The sequence below is a fragment of the Moschus berezovskii genome, chromosome X (genome assembly GCF_049115385.1).
Source record: "Moschus berezovskii isolate FMDL1 chromosome X, NW_MosBer_1.0, whole genome shotgun sequence".
Lineage (NCBI taxonomy): Eukaryota > Metazoa > Chordata > Mammalia > Artiodactyla > Moschidae > Moschus > Moschus berezovskii.
The window spans coordinates 13,665,829-13,685,165 of record NC_142488.1 but is presented as its reverse complement, the minus strand read 5'-3'; the positions used below and the strand labels follow the sequence as shown (position 1 = coordinate 13,685,165).

The 19,337-nt window shown below is 39.1% G+C and overlaps 1 protein-coding gene across 2 annotated transcripts in view; it reads right to left on the bottom strand.

Moving 5' to 3' along the window:
- The window catches only part of GLRA2 (glycine receptor alpha 2), a 212,105-nt gene that overhangs the window by 127,003 nt on the left and 65,765 nt on the right, over positions 1-19,337 (bottom strand). For both annotated transcript variants that reach the window (XM_088833656.1, XM_055393598.1), the window contains exons 5-7: positions 10,336-10,418; positions 7,156-7,293; positions 4,794-5,008 (exon numbers count right to left, since the gene is read on the bottom strand). In XM_088833656.1, the coding sequence (XP_088689782.1) occupies positions 4,794-5,008; positions 7,156-7,293; positions 10,336-10,418 (436 nt within the window). The remainder of the gene's footprint in view (positions 1-4,793; positions 5,009-7,155; positions 7,294-10,335; positions 10,419-19,337) is intronic.

Here is a 19,337-nt window from a genome sequence, read left to right as displayed (position 1 = left end):
TGCAAAGATGGGCGTAATAAAGGACAGAAATGGTATGGACCTAACAGAAGCAGAAAATATTAAGAAGTGGCAAGAATACACAGAAGAACTGTACAAAAAAGGTCTTCATGACCCAGATAATCACGATGGTGTGATCACTCACCTAGAGCCAGACATCCTGGAATGCAAAGTCAAGTAGGCCTTAGGAAGCATCACTGAAAAGAAAGCTAGTGGAGGTGATGGAATTTCAGTTGAGCTATTTCAAATCCTAAAAGATGATGCTGTGAAAGTGCTGCATTCAATATGCCAGCAAATTTGGAAAACTCAGCAGTGGCCACAGGACTGGAAAAGTTCAATTTTCATTCCAATATCAGAGAAAGGCAATGCCAAAGATTGTTCAAACTACCACATAATTGCACTCATCTCACATGCTAGTAAAGTAATGCTCAAAATTCTCTAAGCCAGGCTCCAACAGTATGTGAACTGTGAACTTCCAGATGATCAAGCTGGTTTTAGAAAAGTGAAAGGAACCAGAGGTCAAATTGCAAACATCTGTTGGATTATTGAAAAAGAAGAAGAGTTCCAGAAAATATCTACTTCTGCTTTATGGACTGTGCCAAAGCCTTTGACTGTGTGGATCACCACAAACTGTAGAAAATTCTTTAAGTGATGCAGTACCAGACCACCTGACCTGCCTCTTGAGAAATCTGGATGGAGGTCAGGAAGCAACAGTTAGAACTGGACATGGAACAACAGACTGGTTCCAAGTCAGGAAAGGAGTACGTCAAGGCTGTATATTGTCACCCTGCTTATTTAACTTATATGCAGAGTACATCATGAGAAACGCTGGGCTGGATGAAGCACAAGCTGGAATCAAGATTGCTGGGAGAAATATCAATAACCTCAGATATGCAGATGACACCACTGTTATGGCAGAAAGCAAAGAACTAAAGAGCTTCTTGATGAAAGTGAAAGAGGAGAGTGAAAAAGTTGGCTTAAAACACAACATCCAGAAAACAAAGTTCATGGCATCCGGTCCCATCATTTCATGGCAAATAGATGGGGAAACAGCAGAAACAGTGACAGATTTTATTTTGAGGGGCTCCAAAGTCACTGCAGATGGTGACTGCAGCCATGAAATTAAAAGACACTTGGTCCTTTGAAGAAAAGGTATGGCCAACCTAGACAGCATATTAAAAAGTAGCGACATTACTTTGCCAACAAAGGTCCATCTAGTCAAGGCTATGGTTTCTACAGTAGTCTTGTATGGATGTGAGAGTTGGACTATAAAGAAAGCTGAGCAGACCGAAGAATTGATGCTTTTGAACTATGGTGTTGGAGAAGACTCTTGAGAGTCCCTTGGACTGCAAGGAGATCCAACCAGTATATCCAAAAGGAAATTGGTCCTGAATATTCTTTGGAAGGACTGATGCTGAAGTTGAAACTCTAATACTTTGGTCACCTGATGTGAAGAATTGACTCATTTGAAAAGGATTGAAGGCAGGAGGAGTAGGGGATGACAGAGGATGAGATGGTTGGATGGAATCATGGACTCAATGTACATGAGTTTGAGTAAACTCCGGGAGTTGGTGATGGATAGGAAGGCCTGGCATGCTGCAGCCCATGGGATTGCAAAGAGTTGGACAGGACTGAGTGACTGAACTGAACTGACCTGACCTTAATTATGTATTTTCAATGGTTTTTCTCTTACTGTTTCAATTGAGAGTAGTTCCTATGCTTTATTGTTTTCCTTAACTTTCTTTGCTCCTATGAATTTAAGTGTAACAGTTATCTATTCCAGTCTGGAAGACGTGTCATATATGGAAGCGTCCCTATGCAGACTGTGTGTGCCTAATGCCTTTGGAGAGAGAGCAGATTTGACGTGGACATAAGCGAGGTCTTTCCTCAGGTTGTGTTGGTAGCTATTACGTTGATATGAGGCTGGAGACGGAGGGGCTAGAGCTGTAGCTGGGTGTGACTTTCCTTCTACTCAGTGGCCATCACTGCCCTCCAAGTAGCTGGTGTAGAAGCCCTGTGGGTTGGACCTGAGCTGGCTCTGTTCCATTTAGGTGTCTGCTTTCCCCTTTCCCAGCACTGGGACTTTCGCCCCAGAGGTGGGAATTGCTGAAGAAGGGAGCCCACGTGGGCCCTCTCAGCTCATTTTTGCCACAGACAGAGATCTGAGTGGTTTCTAATGTGCTGCCTGTGCAGATGCCAGCAATTATTTCTATCTGTTTAGATGCAGCCTCGGGTCCAAGTCCCGCTTGTCCCTCACTACTGATGAGTTCCCCCAGACTGTGACACGGCTGCCCTTTTGTGGAGCTGCACTGCAGGGCAGGAGGGGCCAGTGTGGGCTCTCTGTGTATCAGAGTTAGCTGTGGTGGAGTAGCTGCCTTCGGAGTTCTGGGCTCCTTCTGATACGGTGCTTGAGTATATGCCAACAATAGTTACTGCTGCCTCACCCAGACTTTGCCCCAGGACTCGGTCCTCTCTGTATCCCATGGCCGAGCTTTTCCCCTGGCTGTGGCAGCCCTAGATCACATCCCACACTAAGACGTGTAGTAAGCTTTGCTGGAGCAAACACCAAGGCAGTTGTGGGAAACTTGACAGCTCCTGAAGCAGCCCTCTAACTATCTTCTCTGCCCTGCCCTGGGGGCAAGCCAGTGCACAAGCACTCCTCAGGATCAGAGACCAGGGTTCCTACAGACCTCCTGTTGGTCCCAGTGTCCTCCAAGCAGCCAAAAGGGCTCATCTACTCTGTGTATGACCCCCGGACTGGAGCGTCCAGTCTGTGGTTTTCACTGCTCACTCCCCAAAGCCGGTGTTTGTTCATGTAATCTCTCTTTTCCTCTGAGAGCCCTCCCAGGGTCACAGGTCCTGACTTGATTGTTTTTCTCCCCTTCCTACTCAATTCCATATGTGTCTTTCTTAGCCTTGCTTGTACAAGAGTCTTTCTGCTAGTTTCCATTTAGTTTTCAATGAATATTGTTCAAATGTATTTTTGATGTATTCATGGCAAGAGGTGACTTCCATGTCCTCCTACTCTACTATCTTGATTAATCTCCTTTTTAGCAATAGTTTTGACCATGATGTAAAATCACAATGGCTAATAAAAATGAATAACAAATTTATAAAATCTTAAGCTCCCATTTTGAAATAAATGACTATTCTTTTTGTATCAATGAGTTGTTGGAGGCTAAAAATCTTATGTTTTGACATTATCTGTTTACAGTGTACCATCAATACTTTAACTATCTATTAAATTGTGCAATATATTTGTGTGTCCTAAGGTTAAATGGCATGGCATACACTGATGGCAGTAACTAATAAATAACGGGAAATAAACAAATGAACCTGTTTGGGAGGAGGCACAGAGTGGATTAAAATTTCTGTTAGGCAGTACTGATATGTGATTATGTAGCTGGAAAAAAAAAGCTGTTACCATGTCTGACATCTGTATTCCAATAGAAATATGACATAGATGTTTTGTACTATTTGTTATCCTATAAAGTAAAAAAGTATCAGAGACATATCTATTCCTTTCTCTATTAGCATACAATATCTAATATTTATCTTTGGAGGCATGAAACTTGAAAAATTAGTATAACTATTTTCCCACTATTCAACCAAACTCCATTAAAGCCATGGAACTCTTCCATATGTCATCTTATCTTCCAACACAGGCGATAATGTGGAACATGATATAACATTTCTTATCATGTCAGTTGCAGCCCAACTAAACATAAGCCCAAGCCAGCAAAGATAGAAGATTACATCTCAGTTACTTTCTGGAACTGGGTTTTGTAGTAACTGCTGAACCAGTATCAGTGTATACCAAATGCTAAATTGAACTCACAGTCCTGGAAATTGAGGCTAATGACTCAATATACTCAGTGAAAGGGGGAAATATACATAGGAACATTCTGAGGTGCTAGGGCATTTCATAAGCAAGATGTTTATCATTATTTTCCTGAGCAATATTTACAAGTACAGACAGCCACTCTTACATAAAAATAGATTATGCAACCATTATGATTTATTGTTCAAGGTACTTCAAAATGTCTTTTTGCCTCTAATATCCACTCCATACTTCTTTGTAAACCTGCCACAGTTGCCAGAATTTTTACCATCTTCAGTGACTCCACTGTTATTCTCTAGTTAACTATGTCACTCAAAATAGTAATGTTATTAGCCATTAAGGTAAATTAAGGCATAGTGAACAAACAGATATCTGATTTGCTGCACCCTGATACTGCACGTTCATTTCCTATGTACACGCATTGCATGTGGCTTTTCTGTGTAAATTTACAGTAGCTTAATTACAGTCCATGGGTTCACAAAGGAGTCGGACACAACTCAGCAACTAAACAAGAACAAATTCAATCTTTCATTACAGTAAATGACTTCACCGAGTATATGAATCACAATAGCCTCCCCAATAAATACTTGACAATACAACATAAGTTCTATCAATCTTACCCCAATTCCTGCAAGCTTCATGCCTCATAAACAACATGAGGTCAAAAGTACTCAAGGGGTTCTGAGAATTCCTGAGCCATGTTTCCTGCCTCCACTCATTCCTCTTCTCTCTCAACCCTGAATCCCCTTTCTCCTAATTAATCTGATTGCAAAGATCCCCCCTTGTTCTAAGAGCGCTAATGCTCTCAAACTCAGCTTTCCACTCTCTTACTGCCTTTGCATCTCCAGCAGTGCCGCACGGGAGCAAACATTTCTGTCTTCACAGAATTCTCCAGCCCGTAAGACCTTTGACAAACTTCTCAGGTCACTTGTTGTCAAGTGAGGAGATTTCTTACCTTTGGCAGAGATGCCCTGGAGCCTGAACTCTGGGTGGTCATTGTTAAGACTGTCGTTATGCCCAGTGCAACTCTGGCAGGGGCTGCATCCATGTTTATCCAAAAAGAGACCCAGGACAAAATGACTATCAACAAACTGGGGATGTACATCTGGATCAAATAATATCCCATCTGGCGTTCCAGGTGAAACTTAACCTCGATGCAGGTAAACTTTCCTGGAAACAGGAAATGATGATTTAAAAGCCAATTTGAAATTATCTTTCCCATTCCAGTCTCCCACTTTATTTTTATTAAAAAAGAACATTATTTTGCCAAATGAAAAAAATACTATAGAATACACAGTTGCAAAAAGCTACATTAAGTTATTTTACAACTGCCTCAAGCTGCAAAAAGAAAAAAAAACCCAATGCCATACCTAAGTTATCCCTCTCTGAAAATAATGCCATTTATATTATAAACCACGTATGGCATTGCGCTTTGTACCATTTATTAAATAAAAATTAAATAAAGAAATAAAACCAAGTAAAAAATGAAAAAAAAATAAAAAAGAACATTAAAGATGGATTTGAAAGATTGCATAAAACACTGACCCTACATATCCAATTCAGCTCTTTTCTACCTCAACCAGTAATGAAAATGACAGTGTGAAAATGAGTGATCTAAAGAGTCACTGGCTCAAAACCATATGGCATATTTAGTTTTCAAATCTGTGCTTGTTGTAGTGTGATTGTTTAGACAGAGCTTCAGAATTTTCTAGACTGTTTGGTAGAAAGAAACTATTCATGTTTTGTGGGAGTTATAGTATGTAATATATAGCATACAATATGTAACCTACAGCGTGTATGTGTAGCATACACTATATCGCATTTAATACGTAACCTATAATATGAAATAATTGAAACCAGGCCTTCCTAAGCAGTGATGTTCATGTGAGGCTCCTAAAGGATTTGGATAATTGTATATCTATCTTCACGTTAGCAATAGCAAGAGAAAAATAGACATTTTTAGAAGCTGTGAATTTAATCTGATCATTGTAAAAATTTCATAATCTCCTGGGTAATTACTTGAGGACATTTAGAATATACCTAGAATCTGTTTACAGTGTTGCATTGCCTCTAAAATAGAGTACATGTAAAGACATTACAACTTGTAACATACTATTAAGAGACAGATGTTCCTGCCCCTTACCACTTCCCTTCCTTTTTAATTGCCTTGGCATTAGAAGCCCAGAAGGTAATTTGGGTTAGCCCACACAAATGATAAGAGATAGGGTTGGGTTCTTCTTGGTCAGGAGGAAGACCTTAGAATCAGATTTTAGTTATTTCATAGAAAGCATTGTTGACTTCTAGAACAAATGTTCATAGACCACTCAGCAGTGACTCCCTGAACAAACCATCATGTCTCAATTGCTTCTCCTTGATCAGCTTTTGTGATACGAAAGACCAGGACATTCACAGGAAAAGCCGTCGACTTTACTGGGTGGGCATAATCTTCCTGGTAACGACAGATGCCCACTTGTTGCTACTACCTCAAACTCTCCCCTTGCACCATGTGTCTGTCAGCACTAGTGACAACACATGAGTTTAGAGCCAGCTGACTTCCCACCGGCTGATTTTCATGCACGCTGTTTCGGACTGGAGAGTACAACAACTGTATTTCTGGGCTTGCAAAGACCTATTATTTCTCTCTTCCACTAAGGCAGAGTGCAAATTTAAAATCGATTTATTAATTTATTTGGCTGCCTCAGGTCTTAATTGTTGTAAGCAGGATCTTCGTTGTGTCATGTGGGATCTTTTGTTGTGGTGCATGGTCTCTCTAGCTGTGGCACGCGGGTTCCACAGCACACAGGCTCAGTAGTTGTGGCACAGTGGGCTTAGTTGCTCCACAGCATGTGGGATCTTAGTTCCCTGACCAGGGACCGAACCCTTGACCCCTGCATTGCAAGTGAATTCTTAACCACTGGCCCACGGAAGTCCTGAAAGTGCAAATTGATCTGAGGAGCCAATGTTAAGAGTGGATGCTGGGAATGGGCCAAAATTTATACATTTCCTGTACCACTTACAAGGTCTCATACATCTTTCCTCAAAGTCATTTGATAGTAGATGGTCAGCAAGAGAATAGCACAAGATTCCCAAGTCTCTTTCTTTCTCTCTCTCTTTTGGAAGAATTACCTGTTGTGCTCTCTGACCCATTCCAAGATGCCCATAGGCATTTTATGTGTTGGAGGGATTTTGAGCCAAGCCCAGGACAGTTCTTTGTAGCTCCACTTTTTTGATCAATATGCAGAAAATAAGATGATAAGATATATACGCCAAGCTGCAGATGGAGCCCATTTGAGTTTAGCAGCTGAAAGGAAACTTACCAGTGTTGTAATGCTTTGTGCAGTAGCCGAGTTCCTTCTCTTCTTTCAAAATAAACTGAGGCAGGGTCAATCCTTCAGCAACTTGAACTGGACCATCACTTAACCACTCAAATATCAGGTCATTCATTGTGTACCCAACTGGAGCAAACAAATCATAGTGAAAAATTGAATGCATCTTTCCAAGAAAGCTTGAAAGTCTAGCCAGGTAAAGATACAATAAAGGGGGTCATCTAAAGCAGGCATGATCGGTCAATTCAAGAGCATTTTTTAATAAAAGAGCTGTGATCATCATGACAACTACATGTCATTGGAGCCAAAGAAATTGAAGAAAAGATATTTCTGAATGATTTTTTTCTGTATAATGAGAGAATGGAATCTATAAAGTCCATTTTTCCTCTGCCTTCTTTACCCACTAAATCTTCTGAAGAACAAACAAGTAAATAAACAGAAATGCTTTGAAGATTGTCTTTACTTGAAAGAGCTGTGTCTGTGGATAGCCAATAAAACAATGCAGTTCATGGCACCAGTCTTAGTATTTCAAATGAAAAGCATTTTTTTTTCCCCAGAGCCATCCTTTCTGCTTCCCTCCAGTTACAATGGAAGAGATAAATCCTAATGTCTAATTTTAATCCCTGCACCCATTCCCTCTTGTCCCTTTAAGAAAATCTTTCCATCTGCTTCCTCTAGATCCTCTATCTCTCTTTTTTTTTCACTTTTTTTTTTATTTTACAATATTATATTGGTTGGTTTTGCAATACATTGAAAAGCATTTTTTAAAAAATGAGGATGGATTCATCACAGCCCTGTTTAAAATATTTCCATTACAAACTTGGCTCCTCTCTTTGGGTCTATTACCTTTCTTTACAGAAAGTTTATGTTCAAGTCCTTATGGTCAATCCTCAATTACTTTAGCAAGTGGGAAAGGCTGTAGGTAGGTAACCTAAGAGAAGTTGTAGAATATGCAAATTAAGCATATTCGTTTGTGCTAGTTTCTTGCTAAAGGGGCCTACTCATCACAATGCTGAATATGAAGTAAAACAGTTTCTCTGTTATATAGTCATATTGTTACATGACTCTTGAACCATTTGAAGGAAGATTATTATCATTTTTGTAAACCAAAGTCAGCTCTTAGTCTCCAAGCTCCTGCTGACTAGGTTGTTATTTCAAGTACTCTTGGATCTTTTTGCACCCTGAAAATGATGGCTACTCTTTTTTCAGGCATCAGTTCTCTCCCCTCTTCCTTTATGTGTGATATGAACTCTAAAAGGAGAGTGAAGCAGACAAGGGTTATTATGTGAGGTTTTGGCTAGCCAGTAACCTCAGCATGTTTATTAAGGTTATAGATTCTTATCCTTGTTTACTGAAAGGTAATGACTCACTAAAGCTACCCAGAAATCAATTGCAAAATTAATTAGAATCTACTTTCCTCTTTCTTTGGACCACCTTTTCCATTCAAAGCCAGAAATTAAAAACAAGCAACGAGTCACAAAGAGGGCTTTGTACAAGCATTGATGGTCCACAGAGAGTGGTCAACCCTATCTCTTCCACATCAGTGCTGTATGAGGACTTCTTGGATATCTCCACAAAATACTAGAGGCTTGCCAAGCACCCTTTTCTTGTTGGCTGCTACAGTTATAGTCCTTGTCAGCCACTTGGAAGCTGCAGCTTGGGGTCAAATAGAAGATGAAAAAGTGTGGGGAAGGAGGGTGTAATATGAGGGTAGAAAAGTAAAGGACACTTCCCACCCTTCACAGTCAAAGTTAGTGGTAAACACATCACTACTTCTAGATCCTGCAAGAACCAAGCATATTTACTAATTGGAGTTTTTAAGCCTTGAAGGGGCCTTCCCTAGTAGCTCAGCTGTTAAAGAATCTGCCTGCAATGTGGGAGACCTGGGTATGATCCCTGTGTTGGTAAGATCCCCTGGAGAAAGGAATGGCTACCCACTCCAGTATTCTGGCCTGGAGAATTCCATGGACTGTATAGTCCGTGGGGTTGCAAAGAGTCGGACACGACTAAGCCTTGAGGAACCTCAGATGATAGCTATGGTTGCTGCTTTATAGAAAAACTAAGTATTAGGTTGAGGCAGGGGAGAGTTTGGAGCAGTAGAGAAGACACAACGAAGGAATCATTACATAAGAAAAAGTTTTTCTTAACTATCTTCTGAAGAGAAGGGGCAATGGGGAAGAAATGAATACATAAACCTATTGTAAATCAGAAATTCTCATTTTATCCCTGACAACCTCTTCAAACAAAGATGTTTCATTATTTTGTTTGTTTTTGTAGGAAGTTTCAAGGGAAATATACAATGATTTTAAATGATCAGAAGAAGTCCCTGTCACCACCTCTTTTTAAATAATCGTTGATGTGTCTTTTTACATTTATTATTTTTCCAAACCAAGAAGTTAAAAGTATTTTCTTGCCCCAGCCTCATTAAATCTCCTAACATCCCTGTAGGTCAGTAGCACTTACTATTCTCTGCATTTTACAAACAGAGCAACTGACAGAGAAAGCCAAAAAAAAATTTCATGCCTGCTGACTGAAAATTCTGTTACCTTGGAGGCATCAGTGACGTATGGCACACAGTAAAGATTTCAGTGGCATCAGAGCCAGGACATAAAGGGCACAAAGTAGTAGCATTTCTCTATTTCCTTCACCTTGTCTTTGTATGTCCATTGCCCATCTAAGGGAGATCCCTTTATTCCATGTCATCTCAATGCCCCTCAGTTTTACATCCTCCTATGACTAAGACCCCTGTATCTCGTCCTCCAATCAATTATCCCTTCCTGCTAAAATTCCTTTGGAGCAAAGGTCTATACAAGCACAAGATAGAAGGAAATACAATTTTCTGACTAGAGAGTGATTCATTATAGAGGTTAAATGACTAATAATCTTAATTTTCCCAGGAGACATTTTCATTTCAAAGAAAACCTTACTAAATCAGGCTTGTTTTGTGAGGAAGGGTAAGTTATTTGGCTTTTTACTTTGAAAAATGGTCCTTGTGCTCTTGGGTATAAGTCATGCACACACACTTTTACTTGTCCTTCCCTTAGGACCTCGGGAGTTGTTAAATAGGTATAGATGGACTCTTATGGGTTTTTTTCTCCTTAATGACACACTGAAAAGAACCAGGTCATTGCTTAAAACAAGCAGGTGGTTATTTCAGTAGTAATGACTTACAACTCTCCAGCTGCATTGTACAAGTCTGGACATCCATTGGAAAATTCTTCAAGTCCATGGGACAGGATAAGGTCAAGGTGAGCCTTAGCAAAGAAAAGAAATGTGAAAACAAGTTTTTAATTTGTGAGGTCTGATTCTTGAGAAGCAAAACCAAAAATATATTTGGTATTAAGCAGAGTGACACTGATACAGATGATGAAATCTCAGCTCTCACTCAGGACAATGTTTTCTAATTTTCAAATGAACAGTAGTCATTGGTAAATTTTTAAAATGCTATAGAATTTTGCTGTAATCTCTTACTCTCCATTTCCCATCTTCCAGTCTCTGACTGTCACCTCCCCAGTAGCACTGGTCTCCAGTTTATTCTAGAATCAAGAAGAGGTTTCTGGGGGGAAGGGATAGTTAGGGATTTTGTGAAGGTCATGTACACACTGCTGTATTAAAACTGGATAACCAACAGAGACCTATTATATAGCACACAGAACTCTGCTCAATATTATGTGCCAACCTGGATGGGAGGGGGGTTTGGGAGAGAATGGCTAAATGTAAATGTACGGCTGAGTCCCTTTGCTGTTCACCTGGAACTACCACAACATTGTTAATCGGCTGTACCCCCAATTACAATACTAAAAGTTTAAAGTTAAAAAATAAGTAAATACATAATTTAGGTGATTGAATAAATAAAGAAAAGAGCATTGAGAAATAGTGTAGCAGGAAAGTGGGCTCTTACGCACACTGATGCCCAAAAGATGTAAAATTTATCATGCTTTGAAGTTAGACAGGTGGGCTTTGCTTCAAGGACAGAAAATGATGTAATAAGCATTATTGGTTGTGGCAAGTATTGGCTCTCCTTCCATCAAATGGGTAAATCCTTCACTATCTTTTCATTTGCTAACTACATGGACAGGTCAATTGTATTTTGTAGCATTCATTCTAGAATTTTCACAAATCTGGAGCAGGTACTTCTGGATCTAAAAAGCCATTTGAGGGTCATAGCTTGTACATAGTCTTCACTTCTCTGCATCCCTGAGGGACTACTGTTTTCCTTTCCTTAACTTTCCAAGCTCCAGCCACCTCTGATCAAGTCTTTTAGCAGGATATCAATTAATTCACTGTCTTTTTTCCACTATTTCCTTTCCTAGTCCTCGAGGAAATGCTGCACACCTCTTGCTCTTCAGTTTTTTTATACCTCAGAGATTAAAAGAAGGCAATTAAGGTTGAGAATCAGCAGATCTGTGTTCCCTTTCAAGAACTGCCTCCAACTGTCTCTGTCCCCAAAGCAAGACATTAAACTCGATAAACATGCATCCTTAAGAATCCACCTGCAATGCGGGAGACCTGGGTTCGATTCCTGGGTTGGGAAGATCCCCTGGAGAAGGGAAAAGCTACCAACTCCAATATTCTGGCCTAGAAAATTCCATGGATTGTATAGGCCATGGGGTCACAAAGAGTTGGACACAACTGAATGACTTTCACTTCACTATCAAATGATGGGGTAGAATCAAATGATGCTTATTGCCATTTAGCTCTAATGCTAGAATCCATGTTATTTTGAAGTTCACTGTTCCAAGTTTCTGTTCGTTTTCTCTCAAATATCTTTTCTATCCATAGACCCCTCTGACTCTTGCACTATTACCTAAACTCTTCCTTTCTGTCATGCTCTCCCTTCCTGATTCCCCTTTCTTTCCTTTCTCAGCTTTGTGTTATACCTGTTCAATCCAAAACAAAATCATCATAATAAAAAATAGTGGCCCAGTTATTTTAAAGAAAGAAAAGATTTGGGATTTGAAGTGAGATTAGACAAAGAATCCATGCTGACAATCTTCAAAATCATTAAAATACAACAATGACAGGGAAAAGCAAGATACAAAAATAGTACAGTGTACTCCCAATCATGTAAAAATGGTTTCAATATTAGAAGTGAACACAGCACTATATTAAGAGTAGTTATTTTTGGTTGGTGGGATGACGCATACTATTTTTTTTAACTCTTTATTCATTTTGTGTTATCTATATTGACAATATAGGCTATTTGAAGATGATCAACTTTATGTTATTAAGCATGCCTTTCTTTAAACAGTAGCTGAAAGGTGAAATTATTAAATTATGTTTTATTCAGTAATGTTTTGCTATTACTATAATTATATTATTATTGTTAAAATTTTGCTACAAACATACAGTATTTCACCTTCATTGCTAAATAAATTACCTACCTTCTGTGAGCTATTCTGAGAACACAAATACCACATTTCTAAAGGAAAAGCAATAGTTTTGAGTTCTAAATATCCAAGTTAAGATAACATTTTAGACAGGAAAAATGATTTTTGTCAGTTGTAGAGTTCATTTACAGATATCAGTATAAATATAGTTAAATATATTTAAATTTCTTCCTAGCATAAAGACTTTTTTTTTGAGGTTTTATTTTATTGAGATCAATGTCATGAACTCTTTAACATAATAGAAGAGTAAAAGAATCAAAATGAAAATCTCTAGTAAGCAGAAATTTTTTAAAAATTGACACTTTATTAAGGGAGGGGAATTTCAAAAGGATCTGTGAGTTTAAAATTGTTATTAACACAGCAAAATCTATTTTTTTTTAAATTTTTTACAGAGGAAATATTTTCATCAAACAAAAATATGTCCATCATATAAAAATAATCAGAGGGCATGTGCATAGTTTAATTGAATCAAAACCAGAAAACCTGGAAATTTCATTATGATTTTGAAAAGTTTACTTTTGAGAAATTAAAAACTAATAATAACAGAAATGAATAGTTTTAAAACATGCAACAAGGAATTCAGTGGTATTTTGTTTGCTATTGGAAATGACCCGATTTTAATATTCTTAATCATAGGTTTGCTTAATTGGATTCTTTTATGAACTTTTCACATTTATTTAGGGAAAAAAGCTTCAGATATGATATTTCTGGCTTTGTGGCAGATGTAACAATCCTACAGAGTTCTTGGGGTCAAAACTATTAACACAATGGAAAAGCCCGACTGAGTGAAATTCCCAAAGAGCATGAAACTCTGAATTTCAGTCTCAGCTGAGAACTGTGTGTGTTTTTCCCTTCTTCCTTATCTATTTTTCTATTTCTCTTTCTAGATAGGTTTTGTATGGGAACCCAATGGGTGTCAATAACAAGGAGGCAGGTTAACAGCTCCCCACTTTGCTAAATCATGTCATCATCTGAGCAAATGCAAAGCGATTGGAAAGATCTAATCAGTTCTTTCATGGACCACAGAGCGTATAATTTATGATGTCTAGTTTACCACACATCTGCAGACCTAAAACACAGACTTGCGTTTTACTTAGTTTTTTTCATTTTTCACTGAAGTATATGTTAAACACAGTAAAAATACACAAATCGTAAGTTACAGCATGACACCGTTTTTACATCTATACCCACCTGTTTAACAAGCACCGAGATCCAGACTTAGAATATTCCCATCACCCCAGAACACTCGCTTGTGCTCTCATCTCAGTCAAGAACCTTCCAAAGTAACCACTATTGATTTTTAAAAGCTATCTTTAAATTTAAAAACATGGGTTTGGGAGAAAAGTGAGCTTGATATTATTTTGTACAGAGATACAGAGTGAAGTGAAAGTCACTCAGTCGTGTCCAACTCTTTGCGACCCCATGGACTATACCGTCCATGGAATTCTCCAGGCCAGAATACTGGAGTGGGTAGCCTTTCCCTTCTCCAGGGGATCTTCCCAACCCATTTGATTTTTCTTAAAGATCTCATTTACTGAAGCATTATCACACATCCCCTTCTGTTATTGTGAAGACATGCAGGTATTCAGAGCACCCCTGCTCCTGTTTGCCCAAGAGAAAGAATAAAGTTCCCTGCTTCTTTATAGAGTTAGAAGGCTGAGTGAACATTTCTGTTTTAAAAGCAAAAGGATAAGACAAAGCACAGGAAATCAGCTTCCCCCATTCCATTCCTTACTACTTTCCTATTTAGTTCACCTTGCTCATCATACCAGCTTAGGTTTATATCTTAAAGTTTAAATTACTGATAGATGCAGACATTGTAAACCTCATTAATATTACAGTTTTTTAAATCAAATGAATTTTTATTTTATTTTATTTTTTTTTATGCGTCGAACCTGGACTGGTCACTTATGATAATATACATGCTACAATTCCATTCTCCCCAATCATTCCACCTTCACCCTCTCCCACAGAGTCCCAAAGACTGTTCTAAATGCCTATGTCTCTTTTGCAGTCTCTTATACAGGGTTCAGGTTACCATTTTTCTAAATTCCATATATATGCGTTAATATACGGTATTGATGTTCTTCTTTCTGGCTTACTTCACTCTGTATAATTGGCTCCAATTTCATCCACCTCATTAAAACTGATTCAAATGCATTTTTTTTGATGGCTGAGAAATACTCCATTGTGTATATGTACCAAAGCTTTCTTATCCATTCATCTGCAGATGGACATCTAGGTTGCTTCCATGTCCTGGCTATTATAAACAGTGCTGCATTGAACATTGGAGTACATGTGTCTCTTTCAATTCTGGTTTCCTCGGTGTGTATGCCCAGGAGTGCGATCGCTGGATCATATGGCAGTTCTATTTCCAGTTTTCTGAGGAATCTCCACACTGTTCTCCATAGTGGCTGTACTAGTTTGCATTCCCACCAACAGTGTAAGAGGGTTCCCTTCTCTCCACACCCTCTCCAGCACTTATTGCATGTAGACTTTTGGATAGCAGCCATTCTGACTGGTGTGAAATGGTATCTCATTGTGGTTTTGATTTGCATTTCTCTGATGATGAGGGATGTTGAGCATTTTTTCATGTGTTTATTAGCCATCTTTATGTCTTCTTTGGTATTCTTCCAATCCACGAACACGGTATATTTCTCCATCTATTCGTGTCCTCTTTGATTACTTTCACTAGTGTTTTATAGTTTTCTATGTAAATCAAATGAATTTTTAAATTTACTTATTTCTCTCCTATGCAAGGTTCTTCCCTTATGCAATAACCACAAAGGCTACAAGTTTCCCTTTTTACCATCTAAAATAATGCCTTGAACAGAGTAGGTATTCAATAAATGTTTGTTGAATGAGCGAATCAGCATCCTCAAGCTCTGTGGGAGAATGTAAGGCTTTTATTCAGCAGAAATGGGAAAACACAAAGGATTTAGAAGAGAAGGAGGGTCATCAGAACCCATGTTGTTCAGTTGCTCCGTCATGTCTGACTCTTTGTCACCCCACGGACTGCAGCAAGTCAGGCTTCCCTGTCCTTCACCATCTCTTGGAGCTTTCTGAACTCATATCCATTGAGTCTGTGATACCATCCAACCATCTCATCCTCTGTCGTCCCCTTCTGCCTCTTAGGAGGCAGGTAAGGTGGTCTGGTATTCATATCTGTTGAAGAACTTTCCACAGTTTGTTGTGAAGTCAACAAACTTTGACTTTGTAAAGTCAAAGGCTTTAGCATAGTCAATGAAGCAGAAATAAATGTCTTTTTCTGGAATTCTCTCGTTTTTTGTATGATCTAACAGATGTTGGCAATTTGATCTCTGGTTCCTCTGCGTTTTATAAATCCAGCTTGAACATCTGGGAGTTCTTGGTTCACTTACTGTTGAAGCCTAGCTTGGAGAATTTTGATCATTACCTTGCTGGTATGTGAGATGAGTGTAATTTTGTGGTGGTTTGAACATCCTTTGGCATGCTTTTCTTTGGGATTGGAATGAAAACTGACCTGTTCCAGTTCTGTGGCCACTGCTGAGCTTTCCAAATTTGCTGGCATATTGAGTGCAGCACTTTAACGGTATCATCTTTTAGGATTTGCAATAGCTCAGCTGGAATTCCATCACCTCCACTAGCTTTGTTCGTAGTGATGCTTCCTCAGGCCCACTTGACTTTGCACTCCATGATGTCTGGCTCTAGGTGAGTTGTCACACCATCATGGTTATCTGGGTCTTTAAGATCTCTTTTGTATAGTTCTTCCTTGTATTCTTGCCACCTCTTCTTAATCTCTTCTGCTTCTGTTAGGTCCATACAGTTTCTGTCCTTTATTGTGCCCATCTTTGCATGAAATGTTCCCTTGGTATCTCTAATTTCCTTGAAGAGCTCTCTAGTCTTTCCCATTCTATTGTTTTCCTCTATTTCTTTACATTGATCCCTTAGGAAGGCTTTCTTATCTCTCCTGTTATTCTTTGGAACTCAGCATTCAGATGGGTATGTGTTTCCTTTTCTCCTTTGCCTTTCATTCTCTTCTTTCTTCAGCTATTTGTAAGGCCTCCTCAGACAGCCATTTTGCCTGTTTGCATTTCTTCTTCTTGGTTATGGTTTTGATCACTGCCTCCTGTATAATGTCACAAACCTCTGTTCATAGTTCTTCAGGCAGTCTGTCTATCAGATCTAATCCCTTGAGTCTGTTTGTCACTTCCACTGTATAATCGTAATTATACAGTGTAAAATCATAATTATATGTAATTGTTATAATTGTACATACGTGTAATTGTAATTATATGTATAAAACCACTCCAGAGCCCATGGGGTGTTGCCAAATTCCAAGACTGGCAAAGGAAGCCAGAAAGCTTGCCTGGCCCCTCTCTGTAAGTTGCTAGCATTTCTAGTGGATACTAGAAATAAGGCAACCCAAATAGAAAGAAAGCCAGAAAGCCATGTCCACCGGTCCTCTAGCCTTGATCAGGTAGCTGGGTTCATGGCCAGGACTGTTCTCATATTGCTAGAAGCATGCATATTAATCACATTATAATTTTATGGTGGACAGAAGGTTACTTGACTTGTAAAACAACTACTCATTCATAAGGAATTCTGTGTAAGTGGAAGACCATTCCCAGTAAAAGATTCTTGAGGGAAGAAAAAGCCATTTGAAGAGAAAATTAATTTTCAGATGGAATTACAAATTGTCATGAGGGATCTTCTTGCCTAAAGAAAATATTTCCAACATTCAAAGAGCGTTAATTCTGATATAGTAGTCTGTCTTGTTTGGAAAGGAAGGGTAAAGAGATGCTTTTGTGCTTTAGGTAAAGCAAGAGTCTCAGGTATATTCCTGCCATTCCTTTCTCAGGGACCATGCGTAGCACACTCTGTGTAGTATATGCAAACCTTTGGTGGTACATGGAAATAGCAGAGGGTATAGAACCTATGTTCTTTTAGGATTAAAATGCTTAATAAGGAAAAATAAAACTTCAAGCGATTTTGATAGTATTTATAATCATTCTGTGAGCACCTGCTGTAGGTCAAGTGCTCTCATTATTTTGCAGTCGTGGAGTACTATCCCAGGAGGCAGAGAGAATCATCTCTGTTTTTGAGATAAGCACATTGGAACTCAGAGAGGTTAAGCCATTTCCCCAAAGTCACAAAAACAGTAAGCAACCAAAGTTAGATTTGAACCCAACTTTAATTGATGTCAAAGTTTGCTTATTATTTTCTACTCTACAATGTTACTTCTTAGAAAAAGAATCTGTTGCTAGTTTATCATCTTCTTTTGTCTGTAACGCTAGCAGAATAGATTGTAGACACCTTGGTTGGCTTCATATTTTCTGCAGTTATCCAGGCTTCCCATGACTTTTCCTTTTAAGAACTCCTCTAGCCTCCCCTGGCCACCTCCTAGAGTAGAAGCATCATTGACTGGAGATCCAGGGGCCTGGGTTGTGGACCAGGCTTATAGAGGAAGAGCAGTTTGACCTTAACTATATCTCTGAGCCTCATTCCTTACCCACAACTCCATCCTGCTCAAAATTTCTAGGATTCTAAACTGCAAGCAAAGGTGACCAGCATAAAAATTTCCTCTTATAGGTGAATTTCCATTCTTGGATGTGATGAAAGCCTTAAGTTTAAATACTAATGCTTCTTAAAATTAGAACTTTCTGGCAATCTGGGTATATATTTGTTGTCCCCGTGGGGCTTTGTCATACCACATCCTGGAACACTATTCGCTCTTTCTCCTAAAATGTTAAGGACAGCCTTACTGTACAGTGCAGGTCATGTAGGTCTGTTGCCTCTATCCTCTCAGGTATACTTGGAAGTTTCTGAATCATGTGACATTCAAATGCCAGGGAGATTTGACAGGATGCATCATGTATTAAACAAGAGTGTCCTTCTTAAGTGAAATTAGCCTGGAGCAAGTTAGAAGTCAAGTTAGACATGCATCATTTATACAACCCACACATATGGGGAGATGGAGGGAAGGAGTTAGAGTGGTCATTGGATTAAAAGATACCATTAGGCTAGTTGTCTGATCAGGGTCTTCTTTAGCACAATGGGTTTCAAACTCTGGTCGATGTAGGTATCATCTGAGGGGCTTGGTAGGAATGCGGATTCTTAGGCCCTCCTGAGAAATAGCTCAGTTAATGCTGGGCTGATCTTGTGGAGCACATTTTAAGAAGCTCTACTTCAGCATGTCCCAACGAGGACTTTAGTTACTGTCCGTGTGATGGACTAAGAGGAGAACATTTTGAAAGAGAAATAGGCAGGGGATTGAGAAAGAGGTCTGTGGTTTTTTCAGTGGCATTAGCACTCTCTTTGGAAAATAAGACTTTCTATTCAAAACCTTGTCTGAACAGTTAGGCTCAAGGAGACTTCTAAGTGATTGGATGAGGGGTAGTGAGACAGTAAGGGAGGTTAGTCATGAAGCTCAGTCACCAGGGAGAGGCATGCTGCTAAGGTCAAGGTCAATTCATTGGCAACCAATAATATGGTAGGTGTTACTAGAAAAAAACTGGGGTAGCTGCTAAGAAGAGTGGAAGGTGCAGCAGAGAAGAACCTAAACCAGATGCTTGTTAACATACACACGTGTGCAAAAGTAGGCAATGGAACTCTACTCAGGGCAGTAGCAGTGTATCAGAGTGCTGTCTCTGGTCTCTGACTAGAAAATCTAATATCCCCGAGAGCCACTGAGAAATTTTAAAGAAAGTTGGGGTGGTGGCTGCAACATTCACTGGATGATCCCCAACTAAGGATTTATAAAAACCCCTGGTACTGGTCAGGGATGAAGACAGAGCATGGAGG